Source organism: Pieris rapae, chromosome 18 (genome assembly GCF_905147795.1).
Source record: "Pieris rapae chromosome 18, ilPieRapa1.1, whole genome shotgun sequence".
In the NCBI taxonomy this organism is placed as follows: Eukaryota; Metazoa; Arthropoda; class Insecta; order Lepidoptera; family Pieridae; genus Pieris; species Pieris rapae.
This window is the reverse complement of record NC_059526.1, coordinates 4,030,037-4,053,606: the sequence shown is the minus strand read 5'-3', so window position 1 is coordinate 4,053,606 and position 23,570 is coordinate 4,030,037. Positions and strand designations below refer to the sequence as shown.

At 31.5% G+C, this 23,570-nt stretch overlaps 1 protein-coding gene across 9 annotated transcripts in view; it reads right to left on the bottom strand.

The window, feature by feature from the left end:
• LOC111001399 (SH3 and multiple ankyrin repeat domains protein 3) overlaps positions 1 to 23,570 on the bottom strand; it is a 145,373-nt gene that overhangs the window by 76,906 nt on the left and 44,897 nt on the right. For 6 of the 9 annotated variants that reach the window (XM_045632267.1, XM_045632266.1, XM_045632268.1 and 3 more), the window contains 2 exons: positions 12,011 to 12,167; positions 8,923 to 8,940 (listed from right to left, as the gene is read on the bottom strand). In XM_045632267.1, coding sequence (XP_045488223.1) covers positions 8,923 to 8,940; positions 12,011 to 12,154 — 162 coding nt within the window. In that variant the 5' untranslated portion in view covers positions 12,155 to 12,167. The remainder of the gene's footprint in view (positions 1 to 8,922; positions 8,941 to 12,010; positions 12,168 to 23,570) is intronic. The other 3 variants (XM_045632269.1, XM_045632274.1, XM_045632272.1) reach the window with 1 other exon arrangement.

Here is a 23,570-nt window from a genome sequence, read left to right as displayed (position 1 = left end):
GTTGTATTTTAGACACCGTTATACAAACTTACTTGTTTGAATTGATCATAGTTTTTATTCGGCCTGAGGTTAACGTACATGCAAAGTATTTGTATTTCCTGTTTTTAATAGCTATTGCATTTTCCCTGTCAAATAGAAAGTGTCCGTACGTAGTCCCGCAGTATTAAGTTTCAACAAAACCCGAAAGAGGTTTTATATTTTTCTTAGTCTCTATTATGTGCAGCTTAATGGAAAATCAAACAAAAATTAGAAGCAGACGATGATTTTAAAAGTTTTGTTTTATACGACTCATAGTTATTTTTTTTATTATATATAAGTACATGGAAAATAAAACTTTTAATTTATATATTATGAATCAATGATTGAATCGGAAATAAAGAAATCAGTTTGGAATTTTATGACTTTTATGGAACTATAAGAAATGAATCTATAAAATGAAGAATTGTCAATGCATGCGAAACCGTTATGCGTGAATTGGAAACATGACATTTCTCTAATTAATTTATTTTGAATCGATTCATATCTTTATACATATAAAGAATAAAACAAATCTTCTGTGCGTGTTTTTATAACTAAACTATGAAATGTTCAGCCATTTGAATTGTTGAATGATTGATGAGGATGTTGAATTTTTTTGAATATATGACGTGTCTACAGGACCGAGTCTATCTGGTTCGCTTCAGTAAGACTTATGCCACTGGTTTTCTTGTGTTACTGTGTATAACACCAGTGGTTGACCTTCGGAAAAAATAGTTTATAATTCTAAAAGACGATCTTTGACATAACATTATCTATAAATTGTGAATGATGTTAATTATACACAGCAGTAGATTTTTTAAATTCCTCACGATCTCTTACACCGAATGAGAACAAATTAATTGCGCATGGAACATAGGTGACGCTGGTTGTATTTGGTAATTGCTTGCGGCTAACATTTCTATTTCTTATAACGTATTTCCATACTAACCAGAAATACAGTCAAGATTCTTGCCTATTATAGATTAAGATTAGCCAAGCCTAGGTGTTCATAACTGGACAGCCGTACCAGATAGAATCTCTAGAGCATAACACATATTTTATGGTACTATAAACATTATCTTGTTTATGCGTGGCGTATAAAGAGGCATCTAAACAGTCCATAATATTTCACGAGATCACTTTGCGACAGGCACTTTAAAACTTTATAGGGGAATAAAATATATTACATATTCTTAGAAAATAATATATAAATAAACACCTTGGCTCTTTCTTTGTAAGAGGCAAGTATCTGCTGCTAGTCACCCTACTGTTGACACACGCCGTAGTACTTTCAAAGGCATATAAAGATTTTCCCTTTTCTTCCTTTATAAAAAAATCTCCCGATCTATGAATGCTAAGCTAATCAAACTATCCAGATATAAACGCATAAAACGCATAAAACGTATAAAAATTATACTAGCCGAATTGGATTTCGATTCTGCATAGGTCTTACTATATATTTTGGCCTGACTCAGTTGAAACCTCAGTTGCAAAACCAAACAGACACGCTTATAACAACTCTCAGCCATATTACTGTCATGAATAAAGTTTTATTATTATTTTATTTTGTATACGGTACCGTTTATACTTATACTTTCGCTATTCAGCAGCTGAGCGTAGCTCCTACCTACACAGGTCCATAACGTGATAAAGGCTATCAGGGACTGGAATTTCTTTCTATATGCACATTTTACATTTGCTCGAACGATGAAGGAACACATAGACAGTAAGGCGGCTTGCTTTAGTCCAAAACGTCGACGGCCTACTAGAGTATCAAATGATCATGAAACAAATACAAAACCTGAAACTTAGACCTATCATATGTTTTATACGGTATCACTGTAATAATATAACATTTGCATTCAAATTAGTAAAAAAAGCGTTACTTTACAGATCTAGCCGTGTTAACTGTTTAGGAATTAAGCCTTATCTTCAAGGTCTCCCAAGTTACCTTTGCAGTAATATATTCTATTTACGTTATCTTTCAGTTTCCATATCGTTTTGAAATTATGCACGGCATTGTTAGCAATTAGCATGCACGACTTGTCTTTTATTTCTTTAATTTGCATGATATCTCGTCCTGAAACCAGTTTATGATGACCTCACCGACATTATTATGATGCAATGCTATATGCATATGTTACATAGTAATGGGTTTATACATTAATATCTTCCTAATAATACTAAATAGTTTATTTGCAGTGAACATTCAGAATGTAGTGACATTCTGATTTATTAATTGCAAAAAAATCAATCAGCAACATAAAATTTTTCGCGCAAATAAAATTAATTCTTTCATTACAAAAGTTAAGGTCTATTTTGTATTCATAGATTTTAACTTTTGTCGTTTTCAAAGATCATGGTACGTTAAAATAGAATATCAGCAGTATTCCGCGCAATCTAGCAATGATCTTTTACCGAGTTAATACTGAAGTCGCAATCTTGGTATGAAAACTGAATATTGTGTTCCAGATCGCTATTGGAACGCAGCCTTACTTGAATTAATACTTGATAGATAATTAAATTCTAAAACGTTGTTATTGATGTAGAACATGATAGTAATTAGTATTCCTTTATCGCAATAATTAATTCTAGCACTATACATTTGTCACATGTCATTGTGTGATCTGCAATTATTATAACGAGTATGGATACAATTCTATTTACGAACATAACTAACTTATAAATATGCTAAAGGTTAAATTCAGAAATGCGTTCAGGTCTGGACGTCAAAAACTCTCTCTGCCAGATGGCTTGCCAGCGCTTTAGAATGATTTATCTTGAAGGGTTCCCATATCATTCAACTTGTTAGACAATAATGCTAAAATCATATTTTAAACCTTAATTTTTCTACGGGGAACACAGAAGCTTTTACTAATAATAATGTCTTAAAAATCTACACGAATAAATACGTAAAAGTTATACTAAAGTAGTTAGATATATCTTGTTAAATTAGATTGGGTTTCTGCTTTAATTTTAATAATGAAGTCACAAAGTTTGAATTTTGCAAATTAACAAACTTTGCCAACGAATCAATCAGCGCAAGTTCCAGACCAAATAATTGTTCATTTTTGACATAATTTAACGAGTAAAGAATATGTACATATTTATTACATTTTAAGTATTCATGCAGCTAGTTATAATAATTATGAATATGCAATAACACAATACATAAAAGCCAATAAAACATTTATTCACATACATGAAAGACACTTAACATTATGAAAAAACACTGATAACGATGTAAAACAGACTAACCTGTATTGTGCCTACTAAAACATTTTTTACCAAAAATGGTAAGCAAACGTATCTTCATCTATTAAAACTAGCAATTCCCCGCAAATTAAAAACCCGAAATATTTTGTTGCGTAGTTATTTTAAATATATGATAGAAATCGTATTTTTAATAGTCTTTCTTCATAATTAGGCATTTGTAAGGAATAGCGTTGTAATATGAAGATGAATTTAATCTTGTGTTCATAAATTGATAATTATTTGAGAACAAAATTAAATACCATCAAAAAGGTGCTGAAAAGTTAAAGGTTTTCGATCATAAATGATAATAGCGTTATATGAGAACTGAGACTTATGATAGGTATACAATATTTTTCATCTTATAACTTGCACGATCCATTTAAACTATTGACAATGCAAAATACCTTGAAACGATTAACATAAAAAGACTCATACTGTCTTTGGACATTAAAATTGGATTTTAACTTAATTATACTATTTATATAATAAGTACACAGAAATATTTAAATCAATTAAATCAGTTTAAAAAACAATTTGTTACAAATTTACGAGCCAAGGCTGTATATTTTGACCACTCAGATTTTCTTAGTTTCAGCAGCGATTTCCTAAATCGGCGGAGTTCAAGCCCTATAGCTGATACTCTATGCTTAGCATTTTCAAAACTTATCATTTAGCATTAAATTACTGGATAACCATGTTTAACGCGGGACATTATATATTTACACTATTTAAAAAACCCCCACTGACTATCGCACACTAGCTACACATTATTTTGAGAATAAATGGTAACAATATTAATTATCATTGTAAATTAAACGCGGTCGTGATTAAATTTTTCTTTAGTATACGATCCAATTACAGCTAGTTAGTGAAATACATTGAGTAGTGGTCATGTACGTGCTTTTTGACCGAGTTAACTAACTCGTTTTAACGGGAGATCAGAACCAGATCGTTACGTAAGCACAAATCTGGGACTCATTGGAAATACGATTGTACGATATTTAAATGACATTGGAGTGCTTACTATTTTTGTGTTTTGACGTTTCGATCGGTGGCGTGGTACTTAGATTTTTTTAATATTCTAGGAATCAAATCTGGGAGCACGCACGAGTTGTACGCAACTTTTACATACTTCAAAACATGGAATTAAGGACGTTATCTTACTGTTACCGCGAAATGTTGTTCTGCCTTTTCAACTTATACTTATATGATGAATGAAAATCCAATGTGTTGATAAAATAATTATAGAAATAACATTTACAGTTTGTTGTTAAACAAAAGTTGTTCAAAACTTTTCTAATCATTTAATTCCTAATTAAAACCCAAGAATATTCAAACAAAAATGGGTTTTTGTAAAAATTAAAGTAACAAGCTAGACTCGTGTCTTTTTCCACAGAATAAGACTCTCTTAATATAATAATTAAATAAAACGTCGTTTTGACACATCTAAAAGAAATATAATTATGTCTTAACAATAATAAAAATAAAAAGAATACTAAAACAATTTTTTTTAAGGAACTTCGAACTTCTATGACTGTGTACCTTTAACGCTAGCAGCATTTCCTCGCTGTATTGGGATACTTAATCTTTGAGTGAGGAGAGCACCAGATCTGGCGTCACAGGTACTTTCTAAAGCGCCAACTTTTTAACTAGCGCCTGTGCACTTGAACCCCACAAAAACTAAATTATAAATATGTAATGTATATTTCATTGTTATATTTAGTTACATGATTAACATATATTATTTATTTAATATACAATATATTTATTCCTAGAACTTGCGAAACATGATTAGATAGTATAACACTGGCACAATAGTTATGAAGGGGCAGTTAAATATTTCATAATTGTAATTAAGATTTTATGAGCGAATCATTTTTTATACTTAAACTACTTCTAAATTGTAAGCATATACTTTTTTGTATATGCTTACAATTAATTCTAATGGTGAAAGAATTTCTCAAATTTATCCAGTCTGTAAATTTAACGAGATAAACTTATAACGCTCCATTTTTAGTCGATTCTAATTCCATTTCATAATCAAGGCCTCTATTTCGAAGAATCGATTAATCAGTATTCTGGATCGGTCTAGGCTTTATAACTAGTTTGACGTGTCTAGAATAGCCATCGAGAAATAATTTTATTATTAGTAGTAATTTTGAAGTAATTGTAAGTTGTTTCTCGACAAGCTATTAGGCTAAGGGTTTAATTTTAATTAAATTATGTTAAACAAAGACGATGTCTGCGCAGTACTGATGATCTTATAAAAAATATACAATATACAATTATATTCAAATTAATATTTACAAATGATTTGGAACAGTATTTTGTTGAAGTTGAATCTTCTAATGCGACTTACAACAAGGTTGCGTTAAACGTTTAACGCTACCATGGAGAGGATATGAAGGCACTGCAGCGTTAAACGTAAAATGCTCCTGGGGAGGGGGAATAGAAAGAGACAAAGGGAGATTGAATGCGTGGCACTCGAACGCATGCGCGTAGTATACCTGTTACTGATACTACGTCCAGTACTAGCGTTAGCAACGAGCAGCGTCCAATATTTCAACGCAAGAGGGAGAGAGAACGAGAGTGAGACGGTAGATCCCAAGCACATGCGCTTGGTTTTCTTGCTATGCAGCGAAGTTAACAGTGTGAGCGTCGCTGAAATTAGATGAAATCAATTTCTACCCCTTCCTATTTTCATTTCCACTGTACGAAGTTTTACTTCAGGCGCGGAGGGAGACTAAACGGACTATTTTTTTTATTGGGATATCGGGGAGCGTTAAAGAGTCTACAATATATTCAAAACAAATATTATGTTTACTACTATTAACAAAAATGAAAAAAGCATCTGAAGATCTTTTTTATTTAAATAAAAATGGTTAAAAAATCCAAATATCTTTATTCATAGAGGTAAACAATTACACTTATGAACGTCAAAAAAATCAAATTAATTGTAAATTTACATTTATTATGCGTTGAGCGGGCAAGAAGAATTAGCAAGAAACTTTCCGCCAGTTCTAATTTTAATTCTAGGTGTCAACTTGATACCTTGCAGTAGCACAAAGTTATTCTAATTGAATTTACCGATGAATGATTCGAATTACGCTGACATGAAGGTAGTAGCCAAGGGTATCGGCTTTCCTTGTATCGATATTGTAACTCGATAAAACGTAATGTTAGAATTCATGATGATATTTTGTTACTCGACGGCGTGCGTGACGACCTTCGGGGAACTTTTCGGACTTAATATCGCAAAACTTGGAAGTAATAAAACTGAGCGTGGTACAAATAGTAGAAAGTGTCGTATCATTACTAAATTTGAATTACATTCGTATCTTTCTTAATTTTCATTGTATCCTTAATAGTTCTGAAATACGGTGCAATTATTTTAATATTATAGTAAAATAATTTTAATTGTACTGTATTTTTTGCAAAGAAGTGTAAATAAAAATAAAATAAAGAAAATATTTTTTAGTAATTTCAAAGAAGTGTGTAAAATATTTTATTTTTTTTAAAGCTGATATGGAATTATTATTCTTAAACAAATACTGACTATCGTAGGTTAACAAAATGTCGATAGTTTGGTCAGCTATTGTATACGATCTCGATACAATATCATTACTTAACGTATACCGAACATAAACAATTTTTACACAGATAACTCTGTTAACGTATTAATAAACTTAGACGTTATTTATTTCCAGCTTGTCCTCTCTATATCAAATAATCACGTAGGTACTGTTCAGAAGGCAAACATAAATAAACCTTTATCAATATATCTCATGAGTGCGTATTAATCATGCAAAGTATCCAAAAATAACCTGATTTGGTACAGACGCAAAAAGTTCACCGCAATTTTGTTTCTGAACCGCATTGATCCACCTCAGAACGTCCTCGTTTTAATCTAAAAATGGGACACGACACTTTTTGTATAAAAATACAAACATTGCTTGTAAAGTTGCTTTGTAAATATTACAAAGGAAAGCTGTGACGCGGAATCCGTGCATTGCAGAACTGAAGCCTACATTAATATAAGTTTCTAGATTTACCAAGAAGTTAGAAGCAAGTTGGTATTATTATTACAGAATTATTTATTCAAAATTATTCTGATTTCACGATACCACCGATATGTTATAAATAGATTTAAATTATTCTAAGAAATGATTTTAATTGTTATGGATTTAAACATATTGTAATGGATTTAACAATTCGGTTAAATGTAAAACCAAGAAATAACACTGACTATACACTTTAGAAAAAATCTACGTAGTTAAATTACCCAACGCAAAAGCAAGCTTTTATACGCGAGTACTAGACCAAACCGTCTCTCTCTGACAACGACTTCTAACGAGTTAATTAATTATATTCGTGAAAAACGTTACAGGAATAACTCGTAAACTAAGGCTAACGGAGATATGACTTTATGAATGCAAATTAAGGACAAACAGATTGAAACGCAACCTACTTTAGGCTCGATACGCAGGCTTCTCGTCCTACATCCAAGAATAGCCCGCGCTTAGTAGCAGTCACTATACAATCAGTACACTGACTGCTACAGTAGGTACAAACCATATTATATTTTTTATCTACTTTATAACATCATATGTCACCTTCATAGTGTTTATTACAATAGTAGGATTAACTCGTCTAAACGTTTGATTTTGTAGCATTGTAGTAAACGACATACACAAATATAACTTCTTTTCTTTTGAGAAACTCTGAGTTCGAATTCAAGGACGTTACAATCTTTTATTTATGACGATTCAACGCATTCCCTTGAGTTTCATAAAATGGAATAAAAAAATGAACTTACCTTTGATTTCCTTATCCTCATACATATCATTAACGAAGTTTAGAGTAGCATAATATAATTTTCAAGAACACTAAATATGTGTGATTCTTAATCATGCTATTCTTTCTGTACATACGTAACAGATTTGTGTGTGATGATTTTCAAGTCTCTTATAGCCTTATACTTCTTTAAGAACAAGATTAATAAATAGAAAAACCATTAAGAAAATATTATATATTATATTTACACTTTTTAAACTCGCAGGCGTTTCCAATAGATAGCTGCAATTAATTGATGATGAAAAAAATCCTTTAACCCAGCTGCTAATGCGAAAAGATCTCAGCTAAACTGAAACGACAATAAAGAACACGACAGAAGGAAAGCAACCACCGAGTCATATTGTGGTGTATGTCATGCTGATTGGCCTTTGACTGCGAAACAAATGCTTTTGACAGATGCTTTTGATTTGAACTGGGCACAGATATAAAAACGATTGGCTTTTTCTAGAACTCGAAGCAGCCCAGGTATTGAAAAATAATGGATACAAGAAAACAATAGGTCTTTTAAATCTCAAGATTAGATTTATATTTCTCAATTGATATCTCATTTTGAGCACTTTGAGTAAATAAGAATTGTGTTATTATTTATATATTGTTATTAGAGGATTTTCTTCCTTCTTACACTTCAATTACAAGTAGTTAGATTATAATCGATAAGTTTAATTCAATCAATTACAGCACTATCAATGTTTCGCAGTCGAAGCCTTACCGATGTCATGCCAGCATTCCTCAGTGAATCACATCCTGATTCATGCAGCTATTTACAGGGTTAACAGGGTTAAACAAAACACATACCCGGTACCAAGTGGCCACCTGGATGGTCCGATGACACCACCGAAAACAAATACATATATAAATGGTTAATAATTGTTAATCGCGAATTTGTTTGGTTATTTTTTAACCATAACTTTTGGGCTAAGATTAGTAGTATTTTAAAGTAAGTAGTACTTTGGTAGTGTAAAAGTATAGCAGTTATATTAGAATTGAATTAGGGGGAAGGTCAGATTAACAATTGATAGTAAAAAGCCGAAAAGAGTAACTAGGGGTAAAGATTACTAGTAAGATTATTAATAAATTAGTTTAATATATCGTTACCATATGAATTAAAATCTACAATTTAATTTGTTATGCAATGAAAAGCACAGAACATATTTTTTGTTTTGGCGATAAATTCTTAAAATGGTAACATTCGTCTATAAGGCAAAATAAACAAATCCTTTACACGATACGTCGATACACTTGGCATGTTGTTTCTCTAATGCAAATTTCTTGTATGTATTTCAAGCGTTGAAAAACCCTTTAGAAACTAGAAATAACAAAATTATATTTGCCAACTAGTTCAGAAATGAAGCGTTACATCCATACAACTCTTGCTTCTCCCACAAGAAATTTTATTTTTCAACTATGAAAAATGTTAATATATTTGATATAATTTCTGAAATCATTCTACTATAAAATATTTGTCTATCTTAACGTCCAGTGCCTGCATATCTGCAGGATCGCGCAGTCTTGTCTGCAATATCATGTTGTTCTATTTCTTTTTATAAACTTGTCAGATGGAGTAACTAAATAAAATAGGATCATCTTGATTACATAGTGAACCCGTATCTTCACTACTCATTAGTGAAGCGTCGAGTTCCAATAACCAGCAAAGCTCATACAGTTAGTATGTAAATCGATCAGTTGGATTACTTCGGCGTGACCATCGGCCGGGTTTAAGAAATTACCGGCAGATAACGGTGAAACCTGTTCTGGCGTATTTGATTGTTTTTCCTAGAAACAAACATTGGATCAACGTAGGCCCTTCTAGAATAACATGTCATACTTTACACGGCGTTGATAGAAAATATCAAGAAGGTTGTTGGTTGGTGGGAATCAACTGTTGTTTATGCAATGCCTTTTGCATACTTATTACAATACTATTATTCAATTGAAGGCGACTTAATTATGGATTTAGAAAAGATTTATTTCAACCAATCCAAAGGTATTGGTTGTGCAGAATAGCTCTGCAGGTACTTTTCATCTGAGACGTATGCCGTAATCGCACACACAATTTATAATTTACATTTCCATATTTTAAGTACAATAACAAGTATTACTTAGTAATGTAGGCCATGTGGCTTGACCGTGCGCTTCTCAACCATGATGCGTGCATTAGAAACAAGGCAGTGCACCAATGGCTGTTTCATCAATATCCGCATTTAACACATTTTAAGGAAACCCATTAGACCCATAAATCGACTTCATATGCCATAAGCATAGAATGATTACCAACTCTAATAAGAAAATTTTACTTAGTGGAAAGCGTGTCCTTATTAACATATTAATGTATCATAAATTATTGTTATTATTTTAATACCGGGGTCAACATAGCAGGAGAGAGATAAGGCACAAATTCGTAAATTCTTATGCATAATTTTTGCTTTTATCGAACGGCTTCGAAAGTCTGAGTTTGTTGTATTTATAACAATTCTAGTAGCGCCTACGCGATTTGCACAATATCTTGTTTTAGTGCTAACACCATATAAATACGGAATAATACTGTTGTAAATAATACAACCATCCATGGGTACTGGCCACAGATTTCTAAATCTGTTTCTTTAAAGTGACTTAAAACATGTCGGTATCTCTCTTTCTTCGCCATCCGATCCAATTACCCACATAAAAAAATATTATGATTACGTGAATAATATTTTTATTATTAATTAATTTGTGTAGCGTGTACATTAAGATAGTTACAAGATAAATCTATTTTATAAACACGCGGCGTCAGCTACTACTGTAACTGCATTAGCAAAAATCACAATATGCATGAGCATGCTCACATAACCAACAATTACCCATAATTGTAAACATCCATTGCTGTGTTGAATTACTCAACGTACTTTAAGTTGGAAAATAATTGAAAAGCAAGCAATGTATGTCGTTTGCATCAATTCACTCTGCAAGGGGCAAGTATAAACTGTCGTCAGTCATGTTCCGCCTACGTTTGCGTGGGATTATGGATAAGCTATTGAAAATTACAAACTAACTTTTATGATTCAGGGTTAAGTGATATGTCTTTATATATTAAGAGATTGTATCAATTTCTAGGAACTACTCATGTTATAATCAAAGGCGCCTCCGGAGTATTTTATAATTAAGTACCTTTTACCTTAATACTATTTTTTAATATTTAAGTATATTCCTTTGATTAATAATTATTAGATCAGAATAAAACCATACTAAGACTTCAAAACATCTCGAATTTAAAATGCTATCATCGCTTAAATAATATTATGCTAATCATTTCGTTAACATTCTATTACAAATTTGAACCAACATTCATTTGAACATTTCTATTATTAAATAGGAAATTGGACCTACTCTATTTGGGGTTCAACCCCCAAGTTTCTGAAGTTTATTTTAGTTATAAATTAACTCAACGTTTACAATAAGAAAATAGCAATTATAGGTAAAATAAAAATAAGGTACAGGAAATAAGACTGAAAAATAATATGTAATTGAAAAAAAAAAACAATGGAAAGTAAAGGGGAAAAATTAAATAATGAAACAATAAGGAAAAGCAAATTTTTATTAACATTTTTGCTTTTCAAAGGATTTTTATTTCCACTTTCAAAGGATTACAACAATATCGTTTATTTTTAATGCCGACTAAGAGTGGAGATCGATGTTAATTAAAATGTAATGGGTTATTATAATGTATGTTTAACTTTTTAGCTAGGTATTATTTTGTGCGATGTAAATCTGTAGATAAGATTTAGGCTAAAATCTTTAGTTTATAATATAATATTTAAGATAACAACCAACTGGTCCCCGAATTCCAATCAAAATAATTATTTCTATTGGAAGGCACAGAACGCAGTTATAAATTTATTAGTACCTTGGGCAAGGCGGCGAGGCACTGTTGCTTCACGTCCCAGACGAGTTGATCTCGCGTGAACTGCAGGCTTTTTTGCACGTTGAGTTCTGGCACGTGCACCCGCACTAGCAGCCAGCCCTCGCCTTCCAAGCACTCCCCCTCCATTACTTTACGCCATCTGGAAATAACAGTTAAAGGTTAATATTGAACCTTTGAATAAACGTAATCCTAGATTATACACGTATCACATAGTAGTCATATGCGAATACATTAGTATTGTATACTTAATTATATATTAAGCAACAGCAAAGATGAGATATATAGGATCAAATATGTCCCTAACACATTATGTTTCATTTTGATAAAGACACAAACAGTCAGTAAACAATAATATACTGAAAACTAAATTCAGTCAAACGACCCCAAGTGAGTGATTTGCATTACAAATAAGCATGCATGCATACACAAAAAGTTCTATATTCTGAATAATACGTTTGTGTTAAATATAATCGTGTTTTTAAATTTACTCCACTGAATAAGTATAAAGCGTCTTTGTCTTAAAATTTTAACAAGTAGCGTATATAGGGTAAAACCGGGATAGATGCCCCGCTGGGATAGATGCCTCGTTTCTAAAAAATCAACTTCCAGAGAACGAAACAGCAAATTCGTTGTTTACATACACGCCACATGCACTGACCATCTAGGTGATGAGCGAGTTATTGTGCTAGAGTGACGTTTCTCCCTTATGTGTCGAATTACATTTGCAGCGGACGCGACGAACGCTTCAAAATTTCAAACGTAAGTATTCACTATTCCATATCTTTATAAACAGTTAAATGATTACATTTTATTTGAATAGTTTTAATACATTGGTTCTTTGAGAACACATTTAAGAGTCAATCACTGATGTTTGCATTTATTTTATTTATAAAATATTGAAAGGCATCTATCCCTAGTGAAAAGGATAGTTGCCCCGAGTTTGCAAGGGATAGTTGACTTTAGGGGCATCTATCCCTCTATACTGCAAAAGCCTTATCAAAGTATTTAAAAGTCATAGTCGTGAATATTTTGGTATTTCCTAATAGTAGAATATTAGAAAACACAAAAAAAATGTATCCATCTTTAATTTCATACTTCGAATGTAATGAAATGAGTGTAGACACAGTGTTTTATTTATACTTACTTTGCTTATTGTAGGTGAGCCATGCCAAGGAAATACAAAAGAAAGGAGGGCATATGAGCTCGAGTAGTTTCTTGGACAACAGAGCAGCTACAGTCAGCTTTTCATGAATTGGATAAAAAAGAATTGGGGATCAATGAAATATCCAGGCAATTTGGGATTCCATCCAGAACATTGCGAAGGCGTTACGCTATTAAAAACCAAACTAAGTTGACTTTGGGAAAACATCCTGTCCTGGGTTTTAAACACGAAAAAAGGTTGGTAGCGCACATTTTGAAGCTTAGCGACGCGGTATTTCCCCCAGATAGACGTTCTATGCGTACGTTAGCATACCAATTTGCCGAAAAGCTGCAGATTCAACACAATTTTGATAATGAAAACCAGATAGCTGGGAATGAATGGTTCGAAAGCTTTATTGAGCGAAATCCAGAATTGTCTATTAGGCAAGCAGAAGGTTTATCTGTCGCTAGGGCTAAAGGTCTTAGCAGAGAAGAAGTGACTCTAAATAACGAAAAAAAAGAAACATCTACATTTTTAGTCGAAGCATCACCAATATCACAAATTCCTCTGACTTTAGCAAGGAGAGCTAAACAATCGGCAGATATTCTCAATTCTAGAGAAAAAATAAAAGAAAAAAGGGATATTGCTGGCAAGAAAAAGAAACAAATAGAATCTAAGATAAACAAGACTGAAGCTATGTTAATAATAAGAATATGTTAAGATATAAATAATATGTAATAAGAATATGTTGATTTTTATAAATGTTAAATAATTATTTCTACGTTAAAACGGGAATGTTTCGTTTGAGATGATTCTATATGATAGTTTTAATATGTTATCGCTTAAACAGTTTTTTTGCGTTTTTTGTTAAAGACATGCAAAAATATAATTATGGTTAAGCATTTTATATTACCTACATATGAAGATAATAAATAAATATTACATTTTGATTATGTATTCTTGTCGATTATTTAAAAAGGCATCTATCCCGCATCACAGGCATCTATCCTCCTAAGTGATTTTATAGTGGGGCATCTATCCATATAGGTAGGCACCTATCCCCAAAAAATGTGTTTCGCAAGAATTACATTTTTACAAAACCAGTAATGGTTAGGTAATTAAATACAGTTTCTAAAGCTTTATGAATGATTAAACTAACTATATTACAGGGTCAATCTAAGCAAATATGTTTGGTATTCAAATAATGAAACAGTTTCGAAAAGTGGGGCATCTATCCCGGTTTTACCCTATTTTTTTATTTCAACGTTAATTTGATTTATTGCAAACCGGTGGCCATGGTTAATATACTATCTGGATTGTCTAGAAGCAATATGGCGCCATCGTTTTTTAACTTCGTACTTGCTACGAGCTCAAACCGGACGTGAATAATTCTCCCAGAATAAATATTTTAATGATATTAATATAACTATATTCTAGGTAGATATCAAATACATTGTCTATTTATGACCAAGCCACTTGTAAAAGTAAGTGTTTTATTATTACGTAATAAATTTGGTATTATATTTCGTAAGTACATGTCCAAGTAACAGAAGAAATGTTCACAGTAACTCTACGCAAAAAAATTAATACTATTCGATTAAGGTTAAAGATGCGTTTGCTAAACAATCAAGTCACAGTAGTCAACAAACTGAATCGTTTCATGTATCAATGGGTTAAAGATAATACACGGCAATCATATTTGACATGCTTTTCAGACTGCTCTGACGGCAACGATGGGACATTTGAGAAGAGCATCTGATGGACGTATATTTAAGTACACGACTGAAATTAGAATTTATTCTGTAATTAAATTTAATATGTATTATGACATAAACACGAAGTTTGGCTATATCACCAAGCATAAACTGTGTTATGGCAAAATTGTCTCACGATTGTCTTTCATATCGACAGTTATATCAACTGCCAAAAAAAAGGTTAGGTTAGAACTGGCCACCAAAAAACTGGCTTCCTGATTTGTTATTAAAGATTACAGTTGCATAACACAGGTGTTACTTACAAGTTGTAAACGATAACCTTATCAAAGCGTCGGCCGTTCCGCTGATAACAAAATTCTTTATGATAAAAAGTTCTTAAAACATAGAAGTTTTCTTTTACTGTCCTTGATATTTACAGGCAGCTAATAATGTAATAAGTTTAATATAAAAACAGCTTACCTAAGTTATTAGGCAATGGGCGGCCTTATAGCTTAAAGACCATTAAAAAAAACTTCATTTTAAAATAATTAACAATGATGAAATTACATGTACACTAGAAACATACTGACAACATTTTGTAATAAAATTTAAGGAAAAAGCATGACAGTTGTTGAATTGGAAAATGAGTCATTCACGTTTCAATACCAAAAACCTGATAAAATATATTTTATTTAATTATTAGGTATTTGGTATACTGTAGGCAGTATGAAGAAGAATGTTTAGATCCTCCTTTAACCTTTTATTATGATCTATTGATTTAGTAAAAATGATCTAATAACTAAGGTAACAGTAATATTTTCGCAATAACATTGTATTTGTATGTAACAATATAAAAAGGAATATATTTTCAGTAAATACTTCAGTAACACCTGACCAAAATTTTAGATAATAGCTACTAATTACAAATTAATTTCCTATAATTAGGGTCACCCTATCATCTCTTATCGAAGAAAATGGGTGTCGCAGTACAAAAACGTTTATGATAACATAATAGGAATATTATCATTTTCTTAAATGGCACAGGTATTACGTAAAACAACGTAATTTAAATAACTCACTTAAGTATTGTTATATAATACATAAATAAAACACTTTACAGTATTAAAACTGTTTCATCTTACAATTATAATGTGTGAAAACTGGAACAGTTACAATAATTAAAATATTAGACAACATTATGTTAACTTACATAATAACAGTGATCATTGTAAAACTTGATACTATACTATTTTTCCAATTCATGTTAATTTGTTAACAGTTTTACACGCACTAGAGACTTTCATTTAAGTAAATTTTTATGGCACTATTAGATTTATTTCCTAAGAACATTTTAAGACGAAAAGCTTCAAAAATTCAGGTCTACATCGTAAAGTTTGAATACGCCTACTGGTAGTACACTGGGTTGATGATTTATAAGCAAAAATTATGCGCAGTTAATATGTCTTAATGTGAATATTGCGTACTAGAAATACTGTTTTTTGCGTACCACATAATTATCAGAATTTACCAAGATTTATCGGTACAGTTAAAATATACGGAATGCGACTTGTTACCCTTTTTCTGGCCTTCGAAGAAATATTTAATGTCAGTCATTGGTAATTTACTGTACAAGGTAACGATACAATTAAATTGTATCAATAACTTGAGATATTAAAAACGGACTCTTACTAGTTACCCTTTTGCAAGTTTTGCGGGTTTCGGTGGAAAAACACATTGGATTGAACTCAGGGTAAGTTGTAGTTTGAATATCTATTTCTTTATTTATTCTTCATGATGGATACGTGTTTAATCATGCCAGGTAAGAAACAAGTGGATTTTACTTCTGAGTCAGTGATTCTTTGAAATAATGCTATTTCCATAAAAAGATGACTAATAACAGATAATAAAATATTTGAGTTTGTGATCATGCGATACAAAAGCCAGAATTAATTAAAAGGGTTATTTAAGACAGTTTTTACCGCCCACGACTACTATGTAACCACTGAAGTATTTCCGTACCAATTCGACTTAGGGTCCGCACTTGCAAGCGATGCGGTATCACCCCATGATTAGTGATGTTGACATGTTTTATAAAGTATGATTTTTTTATAATTTTATATTCAACGTAACCTATTGCAGAACGCATCCTATTGAAAACAGTTTTTTTTAATGATACTTAATTAAAAAATAATACTGAGTAGAAACTTCTAAATACTTTATACAACAGGTATCTGTGAATTCCACATTGCCCAATGTTTATTGGTTTGAGAATTTTAGAAGCGTCAATTGATTGATTCAATAGAAAGCTGTTAATGTTAGTACAGTTGAACATGTTCCGATTCACAGAAATAGAATTTCGGTATTTCTCGTTTATAAAACTAACCTTAAAGAATGATGACTTAACTAAGCAATTAATTATTTGTTTCTTACCTTGTATAGCGCGGTAAGCAGAATTAAAATATTAAATAAATAGAAAAACTGCGTTTGCGCATTTCTACGAGCGACGTATTCCGGAAAATCTAATATTAGGTTTGCCACCTGAACTGGCCATAAAATACACCTTAATACCATCTGTTTATTTTATTTATTTTATAACACGGTAGGCGAGGTAGGCAAGGATCATCGTTAGATGATGATTAGATGATGATGATTTTAGTATGTTAATACCTCTCAAGCTTCATTCACTTTCATGACATTCACCAGGCGTAGTCGTCGGTTGCGGTTACTTTTCACTTGCCCCTTTCCTAGTACCTACCGGATTTAGGTATGTACAACAAGGCCTAAGCAACTCGACTTCACGAACAACGGTTTTCTGGCATATCCAACTTTTTAGCAGCTTCTTATTTATCTGTTTTACATGGCTAAATTTCGTATTTCTATATCCTCATATTTACTTTTACCCTTAGCATTTTTGTTTGTGTTACCTTACCAGGGTTGCCCGGAAAAGATCCCTAGTTAGCGATGAGGCCGCCTGTTACATCTCTTATAATATGATACTTGTTTTTATTTATAATATATCTAAGTTTTATATATAAATTTAAAAAAACATCAGTGATAAAGGGATCGGTACATAATAATTTAAGTGAAGTTATATAGCTGGTCTCTAAAAATGGGTAAATAACAGGGTTCGATTTTAGACGTAGCAAAATAACTTACCCAAGGAAAATGTAAGCTATATGTGTGCATACGTCAAAATGTATTATTGTGCAATAGTACATTTCATTACAAGTGCGGAAAGCCTGTCATTGCAACGAGTTCCGACGAATGTCTACCCGAGCCGAGGCGCAGCCGAAGGTGAGGGTTGACAGTCGGGACGAGTTGCAATGACGGAACCGCACGTGTACTGAACGACTATTTTTAATACAGTTGCGAAAAAATTAAGCAATTTTATTAAACTATTTGCTTTTTTTCTCTTCTCTCTACGGAATAAATTCGTAGATATGTAGCGACTTATATGTTGCCGGTAAATTGTTCTCCAAAGCATTTTGTGCAATTATACTGCGTTCGGGTGGTATTCATTCAAATAAAATATCGCCGAAATTACTCATTTTATGCAACAAATAACTCGAAAGAACATTTTTGGAAAATGGCGCCAACCGCAAAGAATATGAGCAAAGCTTGTTTTTTCTTTTTAATAATTTTTTTATTGATATGAAATAAAATAAACCTAACCTAACTTATTGAATCCAATTATTCGTAAACTTTTTAAAAATACGTATTTGCATATATTATAAAATTCTTTTTAATATTTTTTTAATTGATATGAAATGAGAAGAAACCTAACCGAACTTATTGAATCCAATTATTATAATATTTAGAAATCATATATCATAAAAACTTCTATGAATCTTTTTAATAAAACCTTCGTGGTTGGTTTTTTCTTTTAAATACACATTGTTTTGACAGTTGGCAAAGAAAACGCACGAGTGCGGGAATGGCAAAGAAAAAGCACGAGTGTGTAATAGCCCACTTTCCGAACGCTATACCTCCCTGCAATATGCCACTTTTTGAGCAACTGTATTAAAAAAATATAACCGTCATTCTTATTATAATATCCAAATTTTAAAATGCTTTTTGAACTAACAAAAAAGATAATTTATTTACCTATTACCACGGTGATGTCATCCTCAACGTTGAACTTGACATTGTCTACAAGTTTACGTGACTTGATGCAATTTTTATTGTTTAAAGTCTTGGTCATGGTTGAAGGAAAACTGGAAGCGATAAGCTTTTAATATTTAACAGTAATAAACGACGCTATTTAATGTTTTATTTATAATCTGTCATATTTCTCTCTTGACATTTCTTGTTCATCTTTCTCAATACAAGATTTCGGCCTTATGAAAATTCACTACAGTGTACTGGTTGTTTCCGTTAAAAGTACATTTTACAACCAGCGATAAAATATTGTTAAACACAAAAAATCTTTACAAGTTTCCTTAAGGTATTAAAGGAAAAGTATTAGTTTTGAATACCTAACAGCTATAATGTTTACCGACTATATAATGCATTATTTACTTTAAATAGAAACGTCTAAACGCAATTGTTTAATATTCTCCGAGTCGTATATAATTGTTTACCATTAACGTAATTTCCGAGCATACTAAAACAGGCTCGTTCTTAAACACATTCTAAGACTCGAAGTATAATGGAGTTGCAAAAGTTTTGGAATTATTTAAAATGAAGACATTACGTCTCACTTAAAACAGTTGTTGCCCGAACTTTGATCCACAAACATTCATTAATCACGTAGTTTTTGTCGTACCCACTGTAAAAACAGTACAAATCGAATAAAATCCGGGTACAAGGTAATCTTTTTTAAGATTGTTTAAACTGCTATACCTAAGAATTGTTTTTATTGGTACAGTAATTGTTTCAGGTTTATAAGCGCCTAAAAATAGAGAGGACAGGGAATCGAAGTGCGTATTCTGTATTAATTAAACTATAACAGATTATAATACATATCAGAATCGTGTGAAAGTTCTCGGCCTTGCTGGACCACCAACAATAAGATACTTCATAAAATACCAATTGTTAATATCATGCCCTTGCTATTTAATTTAATCTTAAGGCACTTACTGATAACATACTAGAAATAAATGTGTTTTAAGTGTGTACAATTTACACAGCCAGAAGAAATTTTAAGTCAAAATAATTACGATGGCGAGTATTATGATTTCTGTTTACTATAAACGAGACTATTTTAGTTGATTATTCTTTTAACTTATAATTTTAAGTAAACCGTGTCTCTCGATGCTATAATTCATTCAGTTCCAATATTTTATCTAATTAAAACAATTCACTATACTACGTGTAATTTCTTTTTAATCACTTTATCATCATACTATTATGATAGTACAAAAAAATTACTTATCATTTATCCTTATCTATTTAAATGTCTCACTTAAATCGTATCTTTGAGTGCTAATTAACACTATTATTCAATTACATCAAGTCTAAAAATCCTAACAAAATTTTAGTTAATGTTAACGATGTTTCAATAATAAAAAACCTAATAGAATTTTAAGTAGGCATACCTACAATTCGTACAGAAGTAGTAGATAAAATATGGATTAATATTTTTTTTAAACAAGTAAAGAAATATGTATCTAGTTATCCTTAATTTAGCTATGACAAGGTATTTAATTTAATGTTTTAAGCGTAACTCCAAATACAACTACAATTGTCTCCTTCCGAGAAATTCCTATATTATTATTTCGATAATGTAAAGTTTAAAGTTAGTTCTTCTACGAAATCAACATCCTCCGGTTATTTCAAATGAACTTCGAATTATTTTAACTTTATTCGTCTTTTCAGCTCTATTATGTATTGAGACAAAAACTAAGAGCGTGAACCTAGAGATTTGGTCAATAAATTGAATCGTGACGATCCAATGGGGTCATTGTACTATCCACCTGCTAATGAACTTATGTTTGTCAAGGTGATGAGAATATTATGTTGCGAATTGCTTCATCAAACTTCCATTGAGAAATTACAATATAACACTTTTTGTTCGCGCAATTGTAAGCAGCTTGGAACCAGTTTCATTCTTAATCAATGGAAAGAAAATAGAAGTCATTTTACAGAACAGAACGAAACGTTTTACGACACGTAAAAATCTAAAACGTGTTTAAGTTTCTTATCCGCCAGACTAGTCAAAAGGGAGCATAAAATATAGTAGTAATAAAAATAATAACGATGTTATTAAAAACCACTTATATAAAACTAAATAACCCAATAAAACAATCAAACCATTAAACATTGAATTTTGCAGACGGTGCCAATACTTTACAATGCTAATTTTAATTTAAAAAAATATTTTTCTTATCTTAATTAATTAAGGACTACCTTCAGTGTAAAACTTTTTGAGTTCAACTTACATACCTGTGAGACTTCAAGCAAGACAAAAAGTACTGAAATTTCTTAGTTGTTTCTTATGAGTTCTGAGCCAAAACTTTCGGTATTCCTAAGGAAATGTTGAAGTTTAATTAAAAGTTAAAGAACACCTATCGCCATACAATCAGCGTAGCTAATATTACAATAGAGATTTAATGAGCATACCATGACAAAATTGAGTATTTAATGCCGGGAATTTAATTTTCTTTAACGGTTTTTTCGTCGAATTATAGACACGGTATTATAGGTTTTCAAATAGATATATAAATCAAAGTATTAAATCTTGATGGAGAACAACTAAAACGTAAGGGACATTTTAGTGTTCTCGTATGCACTATAATTAAAATGATTAATTAAGTATTATAAAAATTGCGTCCAATAAGTCTTAAGAATCATGCCGTTGTGATAATACTACAGTTATTTTTTTCATTATACCTCCAAAATCACATCTTAGTATTTCCAACGAATAAGAACCAATATACAATAAGTTATTTCAATATTATCTATGGAAACCGAAAAATTGTATGTAATTTATATGAGTATATTTAGGATCCTATTCTAAGTAATAAACTTGGCTACTTAAGTTTGTTGTCGAATGGTACTGGAGACTATGAACTGAAGCCTTGACCTTTTCACTGGCATAAACAATCAAGATCAACTATTAAACACTTTGAATTGGTATAATAAGTTAAAAAAAACATGATCAAAATGAACAGACCAAAATTTATCTTTTGTAGAATTACACAACAGAAATACAGATAATGAAGTTTGATCCTCGGCTATGAACCAGTGGAATTTCTATCTATCTGTGTATTTAATGTGTATTTAATCATAAGGTGTAGGAAAACGTGAGGAAACCGGCAGTGCCAAAGTAAACGACTGAAAGCATGATGTGATTTTTGTAATACATATAATGAAAAAAAAAATATATATATATATTTATCATACAAGTTTACACGATCGGCAATTGTTATTAAAATAAAAAGACAAGTCAAGGATCAATAATTCTTATCTTCATAAAGCGTTGTTAATCAATGTCGCCACTGAAACTTGGCGCATAAAATACTGGCCAATTTCTTGAGATTAATATCGGCACGATAGCTAGTCATTTGATACCAATCGCTCTTTGAACGAAGCCGGTTGGAATAGTCAAATCGCATTATGTAAGAGACATTTGAATGTTTACTCTATAAACAACGAAACGGTTACAATGGTTTCATTACTTACGGGGTATTATCTATCTTTCCAGCATGGGTGTCCAGCCCAATTTTTTTTAATAATAAATAATAATAAAATAAATAAATTAATAATTACATTTTAATTAATTAATAAGATACAGCATAAAAAGTACACACAACCATTAATTTTCACCCCTCTACAATTAACCCCTATTTTTTATTTGTTAATTTAAAGCAATTACACAATGCGAACAATCTCTGGGGTAGAATAGTCGTGTTGGTAAGTACTAAAAAGCTAGGCTAGGCATTAAGGAGAAACGAAGTTCGAACGAATACTTATCTGTTAAAAGTAAAGGTATGTATATTTTATATTTCTATTATCTCATTCATTCCTAGGTATCTGTTTTATGGCAAAGACCTCCTCCAAATTCCGATTTTTCAGTTTCCTTAATCTGGTCTATCCACCTAAAGTACACTTGCGCTTACAATGGTCACAATCATCGCAATATAATAATCAAAATTTATGGAAAATTTAAAAGTGCTCCGCGAGCGTTTATCTACGAAAAATCACCGTACAAATAATCTGTAGTATTTGCTACAATCATTCCTTCAGGCCTACTACCGAAGTTTCTTCTAAGGGCAGCACCATTAATTATATACAAAATTCCAGCATTTACTTAGTATCCGTTCGCTGTTCAAAATATAATTCTCTAAGATTATTACGACGAATTGAGCCTGGTACTACAACTCCTCTTCTTTCATAAATAGGTTCGTCTAACGATGTTGGATATAATGCTCTTCATTGCACAGTGCATACGTTGGTTCGACCACGGAAATATAGGCGAGATATGGAAGGCGCAAATCGTCCGAGAATTCACTGAACTGAACTTCTTGTCTGTTCTCATTGTACAAGTCCATACTTGCGCAAATAAGTAATTGTAACTAACAGTTTGTAATCAAGATAGTTTCATGCGCACAATATAAAAATAACTTTCAAATAAATACAATTTGCATAGTGTTATTAGTTGGAACAACTTTCTATTGACTGATCAGATTCGACATGTTCTCATTTCAAATAGCCCCTTAATCGATCATAACCTAGCTGACAGCTCGTAAATGAATTGTCGCCTTCT